This window comes from Neodiprion fabricii, chromosome 5, assembly GCF_021155785.1.
Source record: "Neodiprion fabricii isolate iyNeoFabr1 chromosome 5, iyNeoFabr1.1, whole genome shotgun sequence".
NCBI lineage: Eukaryota > Metazoa > Arthropoda > Insecta > Hymenoptera > Diprionidae > Neodiprion > Neodiprion fabricii.
In genome coordinates this window covers 6,597,560-6,620,946 of record NC_060243.1, presented here as the reverse complement: position 1 = coordinate 6,620,946, position 23,387 = coordinate 6,597,560, and the positions used below count along the sequence as shown (strand labels likewise).

At 41.8% G+C, this 23,387-nt stretch overlaps 1 protein-coding gene across 3 annotated transcripts in view; it reads left to right on the top strand.

The window, feature by feature from the left end:
• Positions 1 to 23,387, top strand: part of LOC124182332 — a 122,147-nt gene that overhangs the window by 92,182 nt on the left and 6,578 nt on the right. The window contains exons 7-18 of one of the 3 annotated variants that reach the window (XM_046569442.1): positions 2,448 to 2,612; positions 5,396 to 5,614; positions 9,407 to 9,520; positions 11,548 to 11,775; positions 12,660 to 12,814; positions 12,953 to 15,816; positions 16,273 to 16,564; positions 16,727 to 16,936; positions 17,039 to 17,812; positions 17,946 to 18,174; positions 18,363 to 18,750; positions 22,810 to 23,347. In XM_046569442.1, the coding sequence (XP_046425398.1) occupies positions 2,448 to 2,612; positions 5,396 to 5,614; positions 9,407 to 9,520; positions 11,548 to 11,775; positions 12,660 to 12,814; positions 12,953 to 15,816; positions 16,273 to 16,564; positions 16,727 to 16,936; positions 17,039 to 17,812; positions 17,946 to 18,174; positions 18,363 to 18,750; positions 22,810 to 23,347 (6,176 nt within the window). Of the gene's footprint in view, positions 1 to 2,447; positions 2,613 to 5,395; positions 5,615 to 9,406; positions 9,521 to 11,544; positions 11,776 to 12,659; positions 12,815 to 12,952; positions 15,817 to 16,272; positions 16,565 to 16,726; positions 16,937 to 17,038; positions 17,813 to 17,945; positions 18,175 to 18,362; positions 18,751 to 22,809; positions 23,348 to 23,387 lie in introns of all 3 variants that reach the window. The other 2 variants (XM_046569443.1, XM_046569441.1) reach the window with 2 other exon arrangements.

Below are 23,387 nucleotides of genomic sequence, written 5' to 3'. Positions count from 1 at the left end.
TATGTACATACGCATATATAGTATACATATATACTTACACATATAATATATATACATACAATAAAATATTTCGTTGGGTCAAATTTTGTCATTCGCTTACGCAACGACAATTTAGAATTAGTTGTGTGGTTACGAACGAGGCTGTTAAGGTTTTCGCTTCACTGCAGGTTTGTTTTTTTTTTCTCAACCAATTCTTAGGTCCGCGATGTTATACGTATATACATACATAAAAATATTTATGTATAAAAGAATTTACCTTATTATGTCTGAGTGTTTGATCGGTTTACTGAAAATTATACGATTTTTTTTTTTGAATCAAAGAAATCTCCATCTTCTAACAGGCGTCAACATTATTTTAAATATTTTTATAAGATCGTTCTGAATTTTTTCAGATTTCGGACAGTGGTTTTGTTTTTCTTTTCTTTTTTTTTCAAATTCTCATACAATAATTGAGATATACGCTGGGTCGAAAAGTTCTGGAATAAAAAATTTCGACTGCGTTTTTTTGCGTCACGTTTTACTTTCATACAAAAAGAAAAAAAAAATGATAATAATAATAATAATAGTTATAAAACCAATCGTGATGTCGTGAAATGCCTGCAATTCAGATAGCGGCTCAAGGTGCATGATATATATATATATATATATATATATATATATATATATATATATATATGTATATTGTATATATATGCATACGTATATGCGGTGATATTTAAAAGTGCAGTGGTTGAAACTAATCCGAGACTCATTGCTGGTGATTGCGAGCGAAGGGAGAACGAGTAAAGAAAAAAATGAAAAATGAAGGGGCGTAGATCGAGCTTCGAGTTCGCACCTTCATTTGCAAACGCCGGGTGGAAGCTTGCAGTGCAGAAGCAGTTATATACGTGGAGGCATATCGGCGGTGAGATGGGAGAGCGAAGGGGGGGTCCTTCGATGGTCGGGGGTTTGCGGGATTTGATCCAATCAGGGTTCCTCCCGAGTTATACGTGTGTAAGGTAAAGAGGTACGCACCCTCCACGCAGGAAAAACCCTCTCATTACGCTCTGCAGAGCTGTCGAGGAAACGCGTGCTGCAGCCTTACAGGATTGTGCAGTGTAGCACAGAGTTGAATACAATATTACGTACACTGAGAGAAATTTTTTGTTCCGGTTATCGCTCGGTCCTTAACTATTTTCATTTTTTAACCAGAATCGAAAAATATAGTTCGAGGTACCAAAATGAAAATTAGTTTTCTAGTATCCGTTACTATTCTTTCTCGTTACGATCGCTCTTACTAGATTTTCTTGCAACTAGAGTAAACTTCAGAAACTGATTTTGCGTTGCGATTACCAAAAAAGGATCGACGATAGCGCAAAATGGTTAGACGTACCTTGTTTTTTCTAATTCCAACGATATTCAAACAGTTTTTATAACGATATCTGTTTTACTCAATTTTTCCAGTTACCGTAACGAATGAAATTTTTCTCAGTATATGTAATTAATAACTACGTTAAAAGTAATTTGTACGATACATGTATTACATATACATGTGTGTGTGTACATATAGGAGAGTTGCAGAGAATTTGAGAGGGAAATAAATAAGGTACAAGTGGAGGGAAAAAAGAAAGAAACGAAAGTACAAAAATAAAAAATGAAAAAGAAACAACGCCTCACGTTCCGTACGGCGGCGACACGCATCGCCAACCAAACACAAGACCGGCATCGTGATTCCCCCAAACGCTTTGCGGAAACACCCTGCATGCGGCAGGGGGTTGGATATTATATGTGAGGCATTCCACGCGTATTACTCTCACCATCGGCGATTTTATTTATTTATAAATATGGCGTAGAGTGTTGTACGTGAAAAAAAAAAAAATCGTCCCATTCACCGAGTCTTTATAGGTGTTTCGGCACCATGAGTTTGATTTATATAATGATGACCTGATCGATTCGTTTGAAATTTTCCTCATGAATTATTTGTTTAGAAATGAAAATTTTTGGGAACAACATGCGGAAGTGGGCAAGTTTTTGTTTTAGAAGCTAGAGGTTAGACGAGTCATTTGGACGGTGAGAAAAATCGAATTAGATATGAATTTCGAAAATAAACAAATTTACGTTTAATACGATTTGTTCTCACTTGTCAATTACTTGCTTCACCTTTGGCTTATCAACCCGAAATGCTAAATTAAGAACAGTTGAATTGAACGTAAATATTTGGGCCAGGTTCGCCAATTATAACTATACGAGAACAATTCGCGTTTAAAACTCAATTAGGTCGAAACGATAAACTTTGATGTGGCATTTTTTGCCAAGGGAAGTTTCAAACTTTGTCAACTTTTCAATCTTGATTTAGTGCACACGGTAACGTCCCATTCATGCGTTCGTAATCGGCAAATTGGACCATATATTATATAAAAAATATCTGTACGTTAATTGATTCGTTTATCGTTACCTCGTCGTTACAGGTATCGTAGTGTCGAATTCGGGGAGCGGTATTCCCGTGGGAATAGCAGTCGCCCGTCAGAGGCTGCAGCATCAGGAAACTTCGTCGTCGACGACGAGGAACGTCTCCTTGAGTCATCACACGTCGCATCACGCGAGCTATCATCACTTCCAGCCGGATAATATGGGTAAGCGAAACCTTAATACCGATACGCGTTATATCGCATGCATACACACCTGTACCTTGATTATTATTTCAACGCGGCTGACCTTAATTATTTTCCGGTTGAAAGCCGCGAGAAAACCAGGCCGACGTCAACGTCAAGTTTATACACACCTAAAATATTATACTCTCGACGACGACGTCGCGATTCCCGTCAACGGACGTAGAAATAGAACTGCCGCTTTACACGACGTCTGATTACCGTCGAAAAATCCTTTCCGACAAGTTTCTCGTAAAAGAAAGAAAAGAAAAGAAAAAAATAACATTCCGCACCGCAGTACCGTGTACGTATCTGTAATCGATAAATTGTCGAGTGTTTCCGGATAATTATACATATTCGCCGAAATTAGAGAGAAATCTTTATAGTTTAATTAATATTTCTTTTCTTTTTTTTTTTTATGACACTCGTTTGATAACGCGGTTTTACGTTATTTATAGATGAAAAGTTAATCGAGTCGCGAATTAGACGAGCGATTCAATGCAACGTGCACGACGAATATATTTGACGATATTCAGTTAATACCCCACCTATACTACAGCCAGCTCTGCATGGCTACAACTATTTATATCGAAATTCCGTCGACTGCGCCGCAGGATGAAATGTTTCAAATATCGGACATGGAATATTAACAAGGGTCGAAAGTGAGCCTGCTTATATACATGTATGATATACGTGTATTACACGATACGTGTTCATCGATTATATGTAATATTATATGCATATATATATATATATATATTTACAGGAAGGTTTTATGTAAAATATTAAAACTGTTAAAAATTATTTGGAATTTACTATACGTTTGCTGTACGAAAGAGTTGTCAAATTGCGAAACCAAGATACAAATTTAATAATTCTAAATACTATGTACTTGTGTTAAGTTTGAAATAAAAATTTGATTATAAAAAAAAATTTAACGGAAATATAGAAAAAAGTTATTTGAATTTACTAAATTGTTTAGTAAATTGAATAAACTGTAAATGTATGGTGAATTCAATGTTCCGTATACGAATGAAACTTCTGATACAGAGTAGGAAGTTTCGTACAGAAATTTTTAACAGCGTAGTAGAAAGTCAATTTAATCGTCTTAATGTACAGCATATAGCATATATATATCGCAGTTACATTTCTATACGCAATTTATGTTGGTTGTATAAAATAACGATTGATCTCCCATTATTTCTAACGCAATTTCAAGCCTCCTCGGTGTAATTGTTGTAAATTTCGGCTCTGTTATGTAACAAAGACGCGGACGAATTTCGTTGCTGCGCGTTATTGAGTTATATTAATGTACCTACATCCGGTTTAATCGTCCGCGATTACAATCACACATGAATCATACATCTGCACGGCGCTATGAAAGTTCTCGTCATTTATTAAGTGGTATGCCAAATCGAAGATGTAACATTACAGCTACTTGTATAATAATCATATAATAACAGTGCATTTTTATATCATCACACCGAAACGAGCGAAACAAAGTTGGTGCCTTCTGATACTAATAATAGTAAAATTTATCGCGAAATAGAAAAATCTTTATATGCATTTTGCACTGCGGTAAACTGACCTATATAAATGCAATTAGCGCTGCACGGGAATGCGCGTAACGAAGTTGTAACAAGTTCGCGTGTACAAACGCACAACTGTTATTGATCATTGTGCATAACGTGGAGTAAATTTTCAGGAATTCCAAACCGAACTGAACCGAAACCGCGATTTGTCGGTCAATTATTGTTGCAACGGTATCCGGCAGCGATTTATGTATGACGTAGCTGCGTGTCCAGAAAGCCCGGAAATTAGATGGAATTTCATCAGAGAGCCGTATCGTATTATTATACCTGCGGTACATTTAAAAATTTCAAACAAAATTATACCGATCCATGCACCGTGAGTATATAATATGAAATTTCGATGTCGATTCCTAATCTATACAGATGTATTGTAATTGCAAATATAATAATGCTATATGTATGTCTGGTTTTACTTGTTCACTTATTATAGGTATATCAGTGCACTAATCGATTCTTATAGCCGCACAATAACTGACGATAACTGCGGCGAATTGTTCGAAATTTGATTTAATAAATCGGTTGTAATATCTTTCTTTCCTCTTGTATACGTAACATAACGTCAAACGTTCAGCGTCCCGCTTCAAAAATTTTCACGCCCTGCCTTATCACAGTTTATTTACAATTTCGGATGATCTTCGTTACTTCGTATAACCCAAAAACAAAAACAAAAAAAAACAAAAAAAACCCATCAGGTAACAAGTTTCGACCAAAATCATCGTGTTTTTATAATTTTTTCGATTTTACATCATCAATATTGGATCCGCCATTTTGGATATCGAAATGACCAAATTCCGACGTCAGATCCGGGATCAGTGACTCCAAAAATTCCCCCCCTCCCCAGTGGCCAAAATATCGAGTCGAAAAATGTGCGACTGAAAGGGTCAAACCGCACCGATACGGAAAAGAAATTACGACCGATTTACCGTACATGTAAAATTTCAAACAACGCACCGCCAATTTCACTAATTGTGCAGTTATTTGTACACGCGCGTACCTGTGTATATATATATATATATATATATTTGTATATTCGTATATTCGTACGTACACGTATAGGAATAGGTATAGGTGTAGGTATAACGCATATCTGCGGCCGGCGTAGAAGGTTCGGCCATGTTTCCAACCGAAGGCTGTTTAAGAAGGGGTCTTTGTGTGTTTGTTTCTGGGGGCGTCCAGGAGGTGCCGCGGCCATGACAGTGGGCGGGGCTACGCTGGTGCATTGTGGGGCCGCGGGGGAAGATCGGCCGGCCCACCTGACCATACCCTCAGCCACACTTCCGCCCGGGCTCAACGCCGCCCTCAATTCATCCCTGAATGCAACCCTCGGGAGTCTCGGGAACGGCGCCACCACCGCCACCGCTTGGCCCCACACTTTTTGGCAGTATCCAACCGCAGGTGAGGTCACGAAACGTTGGACGTCGGGTCAAGGTCTCGACCCTGTCGAAGGTCGACGTACCCGGAAGTAAAGGGGTAAAGACCACGACGACGGGGCCGAGAGGGTCTTTGAACTTGAATTTGGTAATTAACGGTTATCGTTGAAAAAACAGTGTTTTTAATATTGATGAGATTAGGGAAAACGAGGCACGCCTAAACATTTTGCGCTATCGTCGGTCCTTTTTTGCTAATCGCGACGCAAAATCAGTCAGGCTTTAACGTCAATTTATCGTTGCGCGAGCGTTAAATTTTCGCAACAGCGATCGTAACGAGAAGGAATAGCAACGGATACTAGACTTTTCGGTAACGGCTAGAAAACTAATTTTCAATTTCTACCTAGAACTGTATTTTTCGATTTTGGTCAAAGAATGAAAATAGTTAAGGACTGAGGGGTAAACGGAGCTAAAAATTTCTCTCAGTGTAGAAAATCGAATGTTACGGTCACGGTTTTCGATTATTCCAAATCTAAATATCGAAATTTGAATACAGCGTTGACCTTTACCAATTTCATCGCTCAGATCATTCCGCGGAACGTGTACCTCAGAGATAGTTCAACGGTTTATTTATACTCGTTTCTGATCGATTTTTATACAGAATGTACATTTATATGCGACTACGGAAAGTTGCATTATATGTATAACTGTAGTGTAATGTCACGGATATTAATTACGATCGAAAATGATTGAATTAAAGTTGCTGAAAATTGTTGCCCGATATGAAAAGTTTAACAAGAAATTTTTTTGCGACAATCTGAGAACTATAAACCGTACAGATGAATCGCAGTGATTATAAATACACTTGAAATTAGATTCTATCGTATTGTGTATAATAAGTATAATTAAAAATACTGTCGTAAAATCGTACGATCTGTGGATTTAAATTGGGACTTACTTTTCATCGTATGGAAAATAGTTTGAAAAATTATTTTCAAATAATTATTGAATTCTAATCTCTAAAGTATGTACGCCTAACGGAACAGCCTTGTAGGTATATGGATATATATGTAGCAGGGAATTTTTCTACGATAAAAGCTTGCAGTCGGTGTAAAGTTCCGATCCTTTATTCGATCGATATCGAACAGCAATTAATGGTCAGTCCGCGGGTTCTTCCTCAAAAACCGTAAATTCACTCAGACCGCGCGTCGATTTTCTACATCTGTATATCTATGTATATAAACCCGTGAGAATGATCGAATCCTGAGTCATCATTACCGCGACAGTACCCATACAATTTCCAAGAGTCATGCATGCGAATCGAATCATGTGCAGTGAAACAGATCGAACTTTGACGAAAACAAAAAAAGAATTAAATAAAAGAAAATGATAAAAAAAAAAAAAAGCAAATCGCGTAGGTATCGCTTTGCGGACACTTATTGTTAACTACCGTACAACCGGCGCATTTGTTTTTTTTTTTTTCTCCTTCTTTTACCTCAAACTTGAAACGCGGAGAATTACTATAATTGCGAGTGTATGTATAGATAAAAATTGAAGGTAAAAGTTCCAGGGTCAAGGTCGGATAGTGGCTAACTTGTTATAGCCGTTAATTGAGGAAGGCAGTTGATTTCTTCGATTTAATTATCAATCGTAAAGCACGTGGTATTCGGAATCGCGGCAATGATCTGACCCGGTGCGATAATAAATTCTGTGACGGTTTCATGAAATGTCAACCAAGTCAGCTCTATTTCCGTATATATACATATATATATATATATATTTTACGTACGTAGGTATGTACAATTCAATCTAGGTTTCGATCTCTCGTGAAACTATATTATAATACAATAAAGCCTCAACGTTTTGTTACGTAACTTATATTATACGTATTATAGAGCAATATGCGAACATATACGTACATACATATCCTGTATAATTACATGTAAGTATAACAAATGCACCTACTTCTTACAATGGTCATGATGCACATGTATCGATAGTTTTATATATATTTGACCCGGTTTTTCACGCACCCCGAATACCATTGGCTATGCAGATTATATACGCAACACATCTGTCCGCACTTTTACGACGTGTTTAAAACGCAGGTTCACCGCTCCTAGCTTCTCTCGGAATTGCTGTCCGTATTTTCGCGATCGTATCGAGTTCTTTACGTACCAGCTCGATTTGAAAATTACATCCTCGTCTAGTACGCATCGCGAGTCCTATGAAAAGAGAACCTGTTCTAGACATAAACTTGACCGACACTTCCGTTTCTTCCACGTTTAGGTTCAATGTAGGACGGACATCAATTTCGATCATCGGATATTAAAAGCGATACTTCCAAAAATTCGCTTACAAAAAAAAGAAAATACTCGTTACTTTGATAATAATTAATGTAATTTAAATTCATTTTTCACACTGTGACAATTATCAATTGCGTTACTCGATTTTTCGGGTGATTAAAAGTCCTGGGTTTGGCGCCTCATTTATTATTTTGTTAACAGATAGCGCGTTGATATTTGAATTATTACATTTTCGCAACCTTGGTTCCTTATCGCAGCTTAATTATTCCGAGTAAGTAGAATAATGTAATCACTAATACTTTTTTAGTGCCACGAGACGTTAAACAGGCTCTAATATCAGAGGAGTATCTCACACGGAGTACCGGAATAGGTTGTAATTGGACGTCAAGATCCGTTATAGGGGTCCTACTGTGAAAAAGATAAACCTCTCAAGTTTCCGAACAGGGCGTGAGGGCCAAAAATTACAAGACAAAAACGTTTTCTCATGAATGTGTGTTCGCGTTAAAGTATAAACGTTACTACGCGAATTTTTACGGCAGCTTTAAAGGAACAAAATTTTCTTGATTTTGATCCTGCGGATACAGCGACGTTGCGTCGAGAGAATCGTTGATCTTCGCGATTCGCATCGTATTCCCGTATTAATAATAATAATAATGAAAATGTTTTCGTACAGTGCAATTTGACAATTTGCCCAACGTGATCCGCGGACCGCAGTAATTGCCTTGTGTATAAATCGCGCCAAACCGCGTCTCGCAGTTTTGAACGTGCCCCGGTTAAGCGAGCCGTGAAAATACAACTTATCCATCGGGAATGACGCGTTTCACCAGAATTTCGTGTCTAGTTCTGAAAGTTTTTTTTGGCCAAACAAAAATCAACGAGTTTCCACCACTCGGGCATCTTACCAAAATTCACCCATTTTTATAGTTCGCCTCGGATTTATGATGCTCTCAATTAACGCATCTTATACAACGATGCTATTATAATTACATACCCTGTACATTATATACCTATAAAGTAGGTGTATCATTTTGTCGGTATGTACCGAGTCGATTGACTCGGTTATGGGTATATATATATATATATAGGTAGGGTACTGATTACCCAACACACTCGGCATATTCATCATTAGACGCGGTGAACTTGAAAATGATCCGCTCACGATACTGACTTGAAATTTCGTAGGTATATCTAATAAGCAGGCGCCGGGTTCCCGATAAGTTTCGAAAACGTATAATACCGTGGGTCGTAAATCCCGCTGAAGGGTAAAAACCTTAGCGTTGGAGAAAAAAAAAAGAAAAAAAAACAAAAAGCAGTTAAAATTTTCAAAAGAAACTGTGGAAGGAAAAAAAAAATTATTACATTTATATATATATACGCGTATACATATACATATAGACCATTCCCTGGATCTCGAGGCTGAAGGCCTGACGGGCGAACGAGTTTCAGATAAAACCTCCTCCTCCCCCTCCCCACGCGCCTATATATCAAACTCATTATCGTCTTTCATCTGACAGCGATGCCGATGGACCCTGTGGGCTTCCCTCAAATGGGAATCGGAGGTCTTCAAGGCGGTCTTCAGCTCGTCAGAGACCCGTCAACCGGCCACCTTCTTCTCATACACGCTACAGGTAAAAAAATAAATAAATAAATAAATAAATGAATAAAAATAACAATTCGCACGATATTCCCAAGTATCTGGGTTAATTACATCATAGCCGTCCACGAATACATATGTATTATGTGCATGTAGAATAAGAAAAAAAAAAAACAATGTACAAAACCGCGCGAAACAATTTTATATTGTTGCATTGATTTACAATTAGACATGTTAAATTTGTTCGGATTTGTTTGTTTGTTTTTTTTTTTTTTGTTTCTTCATTTCTAGCCGCAAAATTTCGTAAACGGGGCTTTTTGCATGTTTTACGGCGTGTCAGCGATGGGATAATACAAAGATCATGGCCTCAGTTTCCGCTGTTTCGGTCTTTTTCTTATTTCTCATCTTACTTGGCTACACATTTCTCTCTGCATACATTCGTATGTAACACGCATATACGCGCAGACCGTCATCAGCGGCCTCTTCATTTATTATCGCATTTATGACCGCCATATAACGAAGCGGGGCCGCGGCTATATTATGCCGCTGGACTGGCCGACGACCATGCCATCCACACCACCATTATCGTCCGCTTTATAAATATACCCTAAAGCGTCATAGGTTCAGGCACGCGGTTATACGTACACGAGTACACGTGTGACATGTAGGACTAAGGCTGAATGCAAGGCCTGTTGCTGCAGTCCGACAGCAGCGCATATTTCGTACGCGTATCAGCAGCCTGCGGTCTCTGTGTGCTCCTATCAAATGGTATACACATGCACGTTTGCATGACCGATGTGTATAATCGAGCAGCTGCGTTACGAAGAAGATCGATTGATATTTAAAAAATTAAGCGGCAGGTGCAACTTTATTATATATATATATATACACGTTTGTGTGACTCGGTTTTGAATTGCATCCGAGCGTTCGTAACTTAATTAATGATAACTATATTTTTCAATTGTGGTAAAAGAATGAAAATAGTTAAGGACCGAGCGGTAACCGGAAATAAAAATTTCTCTCAGTGTGACGCAATTTGTACTGTGGATCATCTGTAAATTCCTGTATATATATATAATTGATTTTGTGTATACATATCAGTGATTATTGAACCGAACGACTTTTTTCAGTCGATCTATATAACAAATATAATCTGTAACGGAAGTGTTAAAATATTTGAAAACGTCGGGTTTCTATCGTATTTTATGACTTGTATTATGCGTGAAATCAAATTTATTTTCCAATGACTGTATTCTATGATCGTTGGACTAACACTTGTCATATTATATTTTTTGGAACTTTGATGAAAATTTTAAATTTAACCTGCACACATATATATATAAATTTTTTTATTTATATACACCTACGTGTTTGGGTAAATATTTCTTTGATTTTCAACACGTTATTCTTCACCGATATCTGATGTACCCAAGTTTCGTGTATTTTCTTATCGTATAGATCACCTGACGTTTTTCCCAAGCCGATATACAGGTAGAGCGCGTATAGTTCCTAATTTAAAACGCGATCCGTGTAAAAAATTGTCTATATGTATTTTTTTTTCATATACTCACTGTGCAAATACCGCTTGCATATATGTAGATTATTGTACGGAATCGCGATGACAATTGAACTTGATTTTTATCTCGCTTAAACTTGAAATATACACACCAACTTTACAAATATTTTCATCGTCGTTTATAATCCCGCACGATGAACTTGTCACGTATAAATATAAATACTTCTGTATGCAGTATGTATATACACCGCGTGTCAAAATAAATAAACGATGATCAAACACACGCATGATGTATTATTATATTTATATGTATCGCAACGAAAATTGTGCTCTCCAGTATTAGATATATAATATTGCAACCCTACGTAGCTGTCGTTAATTTTCTTCCGTTACGTCACATTCACTCCACGTTGTCTCGCTACCGACGCGGGGATGGTAAAGATGGAGTGTTTAAAGAATATCGTAAAACTAAAATTAACAAACTAACAAAGTTGAACCAACGACAACAGCTTACGAATGATTGTTTACACGCTTTGCCGCAGCAGAACAAGTTCAGCAGGCCGTGGTTTGGCCAAACTACGCTGGTAACAACGGAGGCAACGTTGGCCCGCCCCCGCTTTTACTGCCTCCGCCGCCGCCCCCGTCTCTACAACTTCTCAGTGATATTGGGGGTGCTCGTATCGTCCTCACCGACAACAAACGGAAACAGCAGAACAATTTACCCATTGTCAAAATCGAAGCTGATTGCAGCAACAGTCCAACTACTATCATTAGTAAGTTTCACCCGTTCGTATAAAGGTCCTTTATACCGTATTTCATTCGCTATCTTGACTCTGTTACGGCTAGTCAATTGCTAGTTCGTTAAAGAGAAACGTTCGATTCTTTATTATTATTATTATTGTTGTTGTTGTCGTTATTATTATTCTTTTCTCATAGCACAGATACTCAAATAAATATGATTCGAATCACACACATATGTGACATATTCTCGTTTTGTCACTTGAGTTTCAATCAAGTTTTCATTTTGAAAGAGACAAAAAAACAAAACAAAACACTGTGCAAATCGCCAACCTACGTTTTGCACGTATATGTATAAATAAGGAACCTATTAATCAGGATGGCCGTCAGCTGGAATTAAATTTTGACAATTTTTAATTGTCAGAAAAGTTTATTTCTGAAAATTTTTATGCGTCTCGTGGGGATTTTAAAATTATTTCGGGGTAAAAAATACGTAAAACTTCTACAGTACGGATATTTCGCACATGACTCTTGTGTGTAGTTCATATTAGATACAACAATGTACGTAGCGAATCGTGAAAGTTTCTTATTCGTGAACAGAATTTTCGGCAAAGAAAAACCCTCGGGAATAGTGAGGAATAAAATTTTCATGACATGCGTCCTGATAACCCTTATTGAGTAAAATATATATAATATATATATATATATATATATTTTTTTCATATATGTACTTAGAACGCAAAATGCTTTTGTTAGAACATGTTGGAGCAGATTATCAAAAAAAACAAAAAACCACGACACTTTTTTGTCTATCTTGAAATAGGTATCTCGTGCCCAACTCTCAGAGTTTAATAAAGTTACATACAAAAAAAAAGGAAGTGAAATTTGGAAAATTATTGAGAATTCGAACGATTTTCAGCATCCGCCGAATCGACGAAAGCTCTGCAAACCGTGACATCGATGTCCGGCGCACTGATTCCCGACTCGCCGCTCGTTACCACGCTCCATTATTACCCGCATGCACCAGCTCTGGTACAAATCAGCCAGGCGGAACCTGCCCACTGCAGGTCACAGGTGAGCTCGGTTCGACGCTCAGTTTCTCGCCGTGAGCAAGAATTAACTATCGGCAAGAAGGTAGCGAAATTCGTCGAATCGCCTTGCGCGCCAATTTCTCACATTAAACTAACGAGTTTTTTTCATCCTTGGTTCCAGGCGACCTCACCGGTTTCCTGCCTCACACCGCCTCCGGAATCAACGCCGACACCGGTCATCGAAACGCCGGAAGTGACGCCGATCGGTGTTCAGGACGCCTCGAATCAGACGGATTCACCTGACGATGAGGAGCTTCCGGTTCTCGACGCGATCGTCAAGCAGGAGCAGAACTTGAGCCCCTGCCAAATGCACGGAAGTATCAACGGCAACGGCAGCGGCAACGCGAACACGACGAATTTCGAGATAGTCTCGTCGCCGGAGAAGTTCTGCAACAACATCGTGAAAGTCGCAAGCGTTAACGGCATCAGTGTTTCCAACGTTGTCGGTAAGGTTGAGAAGAACGATAACACGTCAATCGGCGTTACCGATTCTCCCAGGTACCCGACGACGAGTCCAACGAGGCTGGAATCCGACGTAGTGAGGAGCATTACGTCTGTTGACAGAACGATTGAACACGTTGTCAACTGCCATGGTCAGGAGGAGAAGATGGTCTCGGATCTGAGATCCGGGCTCAAGATAATCGAGATCACGGAGGAGAACTGCGACAGTTTTCACGAGAATTTGGAATTCTTTAGCAGGCGGAGAAGCTCCGATCATTCGGTGAAAGTTAGCGAACTTGGCAGAACTCAAACTTTGCCTGTTGAAGAGAGGAAGGAGAAGGGTTGCGGAACAACGAACATCGTCGAGGTCAGGACCAAGGTCGAAACCGTCGAGGCTATCGCCGTTAGGGTCGATGAACTTAAAGTTGAGAATTCGAACGTTTCGACGAAGAAGATTAATTTCGAAACTTCGTCGAAGGGCTCGGTGCAGAATTCAAACTGCGTGAGCTGTCACGCGAAATTGGAAGCTCCGAGTATTCATAATCATTCCGATGTTGTCAAGAAGTCTTTTGACATGCCGTCGATTGACGCCGAGGAACAAAATTGCAAGCAAGTCGTTGTCAAAATGGAAAAAGACGACACGTTTACCGATTGTATTTACTCGCAGAAATTGCAACCGCAAATGCAACCGATCCTGCATCACGGTCAGCTGCAAATTACGGAGAAATCAAAGTGCCAGGAGAGGATTAGCGAACCGGCGAAACGACACTCGGCGGAAAAGTATCATCCCGGTATCGAGAATGTGGTTGAAAAATTGAAGAAAAACGCGGCGGCAGCTTTGCAGGATATTAGAAAATCGGAGGACGATGAACAGGTGAATCGAATATCGATGAATACCGAGAATCATTTGCGCGTTTTGAAAGTAGAGGATAACGGTTGTCGGGTGAATTCCGGTGAGAATATGGAGAATGTTTCTTACGTGACGGAAAACGGGGATACTTTTAACGAGAGAGTCAAGTGCGAGGAGAAGAACGATCATTTGCGAAAGTCTGACGAAACCGGAAAGCGGATCCCTTTGAACAACAAAACGCTGAACTTGAAACGACCGGAAAATCACAGTTATAATTCACCGAAAAAAAATTACGTATTCAACAATTACACGTTGAACAACAATATCGAGGAACAACCCGATAACGATATTTCATCTGTGAAATCCGAATCTTTGGTTACTCAGCCGCAGGTCTATCCTTCGCCTCCGAAGAAGGAGTACGTATCGAAAATATCGGCGGTAAAAAGTGGCGCCATTTTGACAAAGGACAAAGGAGCAAAGCTTCCGGTAAAGTCCACGAAATCGAACGTTTCGAAAGTTAAACTGGCGGTCGATTTGAGCGGGCTTGAATTGCTTTCGAACAGTATCGAGCAGTTCGAACACCTGAAACCCGGCTTCGAAGCCGCGCGATCCCAGGAAGCCGAGTCTGGCAATGAGTATCCGGAATCGCCGACAAAGCTGGGAACAATATCGCCGCAGAGCGAAAGCAACAACAACAACGTCGAGAGTCCTTTGGGGCTGCTTTGCGCGTTGGCGGAGCAGAGATTTATGGAGGAAGTCGTCGGAGATGAGCCAAAGAAATCATCGGCGGTCGATAATTCTGAGGAGGTATCGCACGCCGGAAGATTGTTGTTGAATTTGGGAAAGGGGAACGCCGTTTTAAAGGAAGACACGTTTCGCGTCGAGAAGAGGAAACACTCCGAGAACGGTGTCGGCGAAGACGAGAGTTACGAGGACGCGAAGAAACCGCGGATCGACGAGAGCTCGAAGAACAGTCTTCACAAACCGTACGAAGAATCAGCGAAACGTAAGCAAACCGATGAGCCGACGGAGCAGTGGCACGAATTTAAAGAGAAAACGAGACGCCAGATCGATTTCTCGAACGGAAATTTTCTCGGTTTTAATACGGCTAAGAAAGAAGAGGACGAAAAGATAGTGGATTCGTCTACTGATCGCAAGGCGTTTAAACCCAGTGGAATGAACGGGCAGGAACGGGGTCTCCGACCTGTGAAAAATTTCGAAGTTGAAAATGGTCGGGTCCATGGTACGTACAAAAAGAAATACGAATACTACATACGCAACAGCAAGGATTCCATCGACGAGAGATGTCGCGATAACGATTTCACGGATTCCGAAGCCGAGCAAAACGCGCCGGACGGTGACCGTATCGTTAGTAATAACAAACACTCGATACCTGAAAACGGGAGTTTGAAAAATGTCAACCCTGCGACCATCGACGACTCCCGTGATTCTCATCACAGGTATCGAAGTCAGCAGGCCGAAGTGGAGGCGAAGAAATTCATCGCTCGTAAAGGACAACCCGATGGAGACACCGAATGGCCGAACATGGACGCCATGGAGCTTGATATGCGAGTAAAGCTTGCCGATATTCAGAAAAAGTACAAAGAAAAGCAAAAGGAACTGTCCAGGCTGACACCGAAAAAGGACGACAAAAAGGGCCCTGGAAGACCCAGGAGAAAGAGTCATTCTTCAAGGTGAGAATACCTTAGAATCAATTGTCGTTTTTTTGTTTAAACACTCCCGTGAAAGTTGAAGGTTTCTTTTATGGACTGATTCATATTTTTTAGTAGTTCACAATTCTTATTTACTTAATTTTTATCTACTAAGAAATACCGAGCTTTTTCTACACCAATAAGTATCGGTCGCCGTAGAATGATCCGAACTGCATATTCAGAATTTGAAAAAAAGAAAGCTTCACGTTGCACAGACTGTCGAGCTACACTTTTCAATCCGAAGAAGTGATGATACTCTTCGAAAAATAAATAAATATGCTGCAGAAAAAATTGTGGAACGTGAAATTCTTTCGAAGACTTCGAGTATGGTTTCCATAAAACCGTTCGTTTCATTGACACTCGAATTACAAGGTTTTAAAGAAATATCAAGTTATCGATAGATCTCTGTAATTTTCTCATAACTCTGATTTGCATCAGCTCGGAATGTGACCGCATTATTTCATCGTCACCGCCTCTGGAGGTGATTGAATCTCCTCAAAAGTCACGGGTGCGTTCTCCGGAGGCAGTATCGCCGCCTCTGACAACTGGCGTGGTAGGAATGCCACGATGTAACGTGAATTTGGTGAAACTCGGTGAGCCCCGAAGTCACATCAAGCTTCTGGATAGCATCCCGAGCATACCGATCCCAGTGCCACCGGTTGCATCACCAATCACCGTCTTACCAACTAGTACAATATTGCAGGACACCGAAGAGAAGAGTTTGACAAGGGTAGGAATCGTTTGTTTAGGCTTAATGCGCATATACCATAAAACGAGCAACTTTTCCCTTTGTTTAACGCAGTCCATCCAAAGGGAATACGTAAGATGTACCAAACATTACGAAAATATGCAGCTCGATATCTTTACAATAATATCGATTGAATATTTTCAGCTTGAATACGACACGTCTTCGCCCGCCCCGACTCTCACCGGCCTAAGCTCGGCATCGAAAAAACGAAAGGTCGGAAGACCCAGGAAACTTATGTGCGCTTCCGGCAGCATAAGGCATCTGACGGAAACGATCGTGGCAAAGAAACCGAAGAGCAAAGCCTCGCTGGTTAGTTATTTACTGGCAGCAAAAAATCGTCACCTCCAAAACAAGGTAACGATAAAAGTGAATTTGTATTCGACGAAATTATTTGAAAGTAAGATATTTCGTTATTCGAATTTAAGTGGAAAGTGATATTCATTGTTTTTATTCCAGTTGGTTAATAAGACGGGTTACACACCTCTGCCATTTAAATCGTCGGGTGTATCTGCCGCAAAGGCAAATACTAAAGTACAAAAAACTTCAAAGAATTCGGGAAAAGGTAAATCGAAACCGGCAAAGCAAACGCCGTTGCATAACAAAAGTGTGATCAGCTCAATAATAGCGGAGAAGGAAAAATTCAGCACGAATGCAAAGCTTGAAAAACAGGTGAACAAGGTGAAACCGAAATTGAAGGCCGAGGCAAAGCTGAAGACCTGGAAAGATGACGAAAACGGGGAATGGAGCAACGTGGCTGAGAATATTCCACCATCGGACACCTCGTCGCGGGTTGAATCTGCAGAGGAAACGAAAGTCGTGCCAGTCGAAAAGAGCGAACGGGACAAAGATAAGCATGAAAAATCGAAAAAGAAGAAACGCAAATCCTGCTCATCATCGCCGAAGAGACGAAAGTCGGGTGACCGGGATACGAAAGACTCGAAACGGCGGAAATCAATGGAGTACAAGGAGTGCAAGGAATGTGCGAAGGTCGCGAAAACTGAGAAAAGTGAAAAGACTGCGGAGAGAACCGAGAGTGTCATGAACAGGTGCAAATTGACTTCCGCTCACTTGGCTATTGATCAGCTAAGAGTTCTTACAGCAATGGGTGGCCTCTTTTATGCCGGTAGGCTTAGCGCCGTCGAGCCTCCTGACGTTTACGCCATAACTTTGGACGGCGAAAGGGGGAACAGACCACACATTCATCCGAGAGAAGAAATATTCCGAGATGCTGTAAGTTGATTCCCCTTTTTTTCTTAGACGTCTATTAGACGATGGAACGACGAAGAAAGCTGTTTAGTGTGAAATTAATTCTTCCAAAAGTTACGCTTCGATTCAACTGACGTTTACTTTTCTTTCTTCTTAGATTGTGGAAGTCTGCCCAGCCTCTACAAGTGAAATAACACCCGGAACGAGACTTTGCGCCTACTGGAGTCAGCAGTATCGTTGTCTGTACCCGGGAACATCCGTTGAATCTTCCGAACCTGATCCTGAATTAGATGCGAAATTTGTTAGCGTGGAATTCGATGACGGGGATAGCGGTAGGATTGCTTTAGATGATATAAGACTACTGCAACCTGACTATCCGGTTGTTGGTACGTAGTAATGGATTATTCTAGCTTTTTCTCGGGTTGGATTTTGTTTTGCGAAACGATCGGTCTTTTCGTCTGACGCTAGTTTAGAACGATACTTTCACAGTATTCATTTATTAAATCTACTTTGCTCCTGAAACAAATTTCACGGTCAATTTCTTTGTTCTAATTCAGTGATTCCTATTTTTTAGAATACGACCCAAACCCTCTTCTCACCCTCGGTAAGCGTCGCAGACAGACTTCCTCATCGACGGAAGAAAAACGAGTGCCAACGCGGAATCAACAACAGGCTCTCAACGCACCGAGTACTAGCAGGGAAATCAAGCCTAATGAACCTTCGAAAACTGAAGATGCGGATTCGAAGGTTAACGATGATTATCGCGAGAGAAAACGATTGAAGAAACGAAGAAAAGACAAACTGAAAAGGCTCCAGGACGCTCAGGATGGAAAGAAGAAACACAAGAAGCACAATCTCTGCGAGGAACACAGAAAACATAAACATAGGAAGCATAGGAAACATCGACACAGGCACAGTCATCACAGCGGTCACAGCAGTCACAGCGAAGCGAGTCATCACAGGTAATGTTTAGGTCGTTCGACCAGAGTTCTTCTCTAACTTCAATCGGGATGGGATGAGTGAGTGATATCCGGTTAAGAAAGTAAATCTGCTGTTGTGACTCTTTAGTCACCTTATACACCTTAAAATCATCCTGCGATGGGATCCAATGGATCCCGAGGGTTTTGACCAACGCGTCGCCGTCGATTTCTTTCGGTGAGTTCTGTCGTGCCTGAGGTGGCAGAAGATCGGGATGATTGGCGGACCATTTGTCGAGCTCGAGACCACCCAATCTTAACAATTCTATAAGTTCGAGTCTTTTCTGAACCGCGGTAGAAAGGTCTTCCGCCCCTGCGAAGGTGTCGTCAACATACGTCTCTGCTTTGAGACATTCAGCTCCGAGGGGGAGGTTAACCCCTTCATCAACAGCCAACTGCGAAAGCGTGCGGATGGCCAGATATGGAGCACAAGTTGTCCCGTACGTGACAGTATGTAAACGGTAATCAACAGGACTGGCATCAGCGGTCGGGGCCCACACAATTCTCTGCAAATCCTGGTCTTCGCGCTTGACCAAGACTTGCCGGAACATTTTCACTGTGTCCGCGGTAAACGCAAAACGGTATTTTCGCCAATTTAAGAGGATCAATGACAGATCGCTCTGGAGGGAGGGTCCTGACCACAAAAAGTTATTCAGACAGTGCCCTTCGCGAGTTTTCCGAGAGGCATCAAACACAACGCGAAGTTTCCATTTGTCGCCCGAAGCCTGAATCACTGCGTGATGTGGAAGGTACCACGCGTCCTCGCACCGTATTTCTGAGGCCGGGACTCGAGTCATATGTCCCAGGCGTTCGTAGTCCCTCATGAAGCTACCGTATGCCTCAGCCAATCGCGAAAATCGACGTTGCATACTAGAAAGAGATTTAAGCGCCATTGACCTAGTCTCGTTAGCTACCCTAGGGCGGTCTGGTTTCACAGGAAGCCGGACTTCGTACCGACCTCGTGAGTCGCGATTGTGAGTCTCCTTGAATAAATGCTCAGCGATCTCGTCCTCGGGCCTCAGCCTACTCGAATTCGGAGCAATATCTTCGAGAGACCAAAAGCGTTGCAGGGTCTGCTCCAAATCCGGTTCAACCGAGCAGTGAAGTGCCTGTGTTGGCGACGAAGAGAGAGTTCTGTCCGCCCGCCGTTTTTCTCACCGCACCATACCGGAAATCACCCAACCGAAAGCCGTACTTTGAGCGACAAGTTGTGAGGTAGGGAACCGTTTCAAGCCGGGACGGAGCAACTGGCCATAAACATCAGCGCCCAAAATCACGTCTACATTTTGGGAAATCGAAAAGTCCGGATCCGCCAGCGCGAGACCCTCAAATTGTTGCAAATCTAGATCACCAAATCTATCGGATGGGAGACGTGAGGTGAGCTTTGGGAGGACGAGCGCGTCTGTTCCAAATTCGAATTTAGGATTGCCGCAGGACCGCAGCACCAGCTGCGTCCTCGCGGTCGCAGTTCCTGTCTCAGCGGAACCAAGTCCCGACAGTGTTACGGAAGCGCGTCTCCTTGATAACCCCAACAACTGCACTATGGATTCCGAAGCAAATGACTACTTCCAGCCCTGATCGAGGAGTGCTCGCGCGTAGGTGCTGCTTCCGTTCGGACCCATTACCTGCACTCGCGCCGTGGCGAGCAGAACTCTTCGCCCGACAACCGAATGACACGCCGCATGCAAGTTTACGACAGGGGGGGGTGCCGAAGGTCCACCTCCTTCTGGGCCTCGAGAACCTCCCGAACTTCGGCTCGACCCTTGATATTTTCCTCGAGCGCAGCGATGCAAGATCGTGTGATGTCGTCCTTGACAAACCGCGCATCTTCCGCTTGACGGACAATCTCTCGCCTGATGTGGTTTCAGACAAATGAAACAAAGCCGTAAGTGTCTAATACTAGCGAACCGCTCAGAAGGAGCCTTCGCCTGAAACTTGAAACACTTTAAGATGGGGTGAGCACCAGAGCAGAGCGGGCATTTGTACGGCGTTGGATTCGGTGATCGAGGAGAACTAGCGTGGAAAACCTTACGGGGTTGGGGTCCCGCAGAAGGTGTTGAAGCCGACCTCTTCTCCGTTCGACACTCGAGCGCGATCATATTCAAGGCCTGAGTTCTCCGTTCCAAAAACCTTATCAAGTCCGTGAATTTCGGGAGTGAACCAAGAGAGCTGGTACCCTCCGAGAGGTCACCCTGGCTCAGCTCCGCTTCCCACAACCTTCGCGACTCCGAATCTAAGCGTTCAGAGAGCACGAAGACAAACCAGACATCCCAATGCTCCACTGGTAATTTTAAATTTGCTAACGCACGAACTATTCGCTGAGCTTCATCGACGAAGGAACGGAGCTCGGAAGCGGACTCGTTTTTCAAATGCGGGATCCGCATGAACGAAGCCAAATGTTTATTTATTATCAATCGAGGGTTGTGATATCGAGTCTTTAACGCCTGCCATGTGCTGATGTAATTCGCACTGGTCGTAGCGACGTCCTTTATTAGGTCCGCGGCACTACCGGTCAAGCAACGCTTCAAATACTGCAGCTTGGTTGCGTCAGATAGAGAAGCTACGTCATGCACCAACGTAGTGAAGAGGTCGCAAAAACTTGCCCAATCCTCATACTTTCCCGAAAAGGTTGGGAGAGGAATGCGAGGGAGTTTCGCGACATCTGTTCCGGTAGTTCCAGAGGTGCTTGCCTCCGCGGGTCCAGTGACGGCCTCTGTTTCCACCTTTTCCGCGGAAGTCAGAAGCGCCAAAAACTCGTCAAGGGCGTTCTCATATACACCCTGAATTCGCCCGAACCAATTATCGGTGACGTACGGGTCGGCATCCGCGTTTTCTCGAACGATGATCTCAGCGTGAGCCTTACGAACCTCTGTCCAAATTTCATTTAGAGCGTCAAGTCGCGATTTAATGACTCGTTTCGTAAGCGTATCTCGCGGTTTGCTTAATAACCTCTGCCGCAAGCCTTCTATTTCGCCTTCACGAGCCCGCTGCAATGCAGTAAGCTTCTGTAAGGCTACTGGAGCCATGTCGCGATGAAGTTTGATTGAAAACTATTATAACTCGAAAGGTCCAAACGAACGTGTATCACAGTCGAAGAACCAAACGCAACTGAACGAGGAAAGCAAAGGTAATAGGCATACACGATGACAATACGACCACGTATTACAATACATCGCCTGTTAGTGAGTGTCGCGCGAAGGCCTTTGTGCCACGCTAATCCTAATCCCTAAGCCTCGTCTCGGCTTACACACGTACAGGACATACACAACACGCACCAGCCAGTACCAGATGACAAGTTAACACGAACTTGACGAACAAGAAAAACCCAATCACTCATTCCTCACCCGGGGCACCATGTTTTGGTCGTTTGACCAGAGTTCTTCTCTAACTTCAATCGGGATGGGATGAGTGAGTGAGAGGGTGAATAAATAAATAACATGATTTCGCGGGAAAGACAAGACGCTTGCTTCGGTATAAAAACCCTCACGGTGCAGAGGGAAAAGCCGAAGCAAGACAAGTGTTTATTAACTGCAAATCAGATCATCATAAAACAGGATAATACAGTCGCTGGTGCGTTCCTTGTCAACTAGATTGAATATATACGTGGTAAATAGGTACAACATACGAAAATAACGAAACTAAAGTATTTGCTGTGATAAATTTACAAACTAATATAATAATAATGAAGTTGCGCGAACAGGTAATAATACTTGATATGTAAATCGAATCAGGTGTTATGGTTCCACAAGGTCTTTATATCCATCACTAGGGTCTGGATTAATATTCAAACACATATTTTTTTGTTTCATTCATTTTCGTTCCTCATTTGGTTGTCTACGTAAATTGTGTTGCTTGGAGCCAGAAAATGCAGAGTCTATTTTCCATATTCTAGTTTTTTAAGTCTATATACATCCGTACATATGTATTTTGTAATTTTAAATACAAACTTGTCCAGGCCTTATCCATCACTCTTTCGTAACTCTTGTGATCCTTGTAAAATTTCACTTCACAATCAATCTCACACAGTTTTCTTTGATTCCACAGTGGAGCGGAAAGTTGTTCGGGCCAAAAAAGTGAGGAAGAATCATCGAGTCATTCGAAAGTAGAGGTAGAAGCAGAGATTCAAGCGGAGGAAAAGCAAGTCGCGGTGGAAACGCCACAGCAGATACTAGAGGACATCGTTGAGGAAGATGAAGAAATGGTTGAAGAGAAACAAGACAAGTCGAAAAAGAATGATAAAAAAGCAAAGCCTCGTGAACGGCAGGAATCGGTTGAAAGTCGTAGCAAAATGGCAGCTTTCTTGCCAGCCAGACAGTTGTGGGGTTGGGCGGGTAAAGGATATCGGAGGCCAGGTGCTAAGGGAAGAGCAAAGAAACAGTTTTACAAGGCAATAAAACGAGGAAACGAGACCATCCAGATCGGTGACAGCGCCGTTTTTCTCTCCACCGGAAGACCGGACCGACCTTATATCGGAAGGATCAAATCCATGTGGGAAACGTCTAGCTCAAACATGATTGTCAAAGTTAAATGGTTCTATCATCCCGAAGAAACCGTCGGCTGTCCCACAAACCTGAAATATCCAGTGAGTTGATCTTAAAAACTTGTGCGGGTTGTCTATTGAC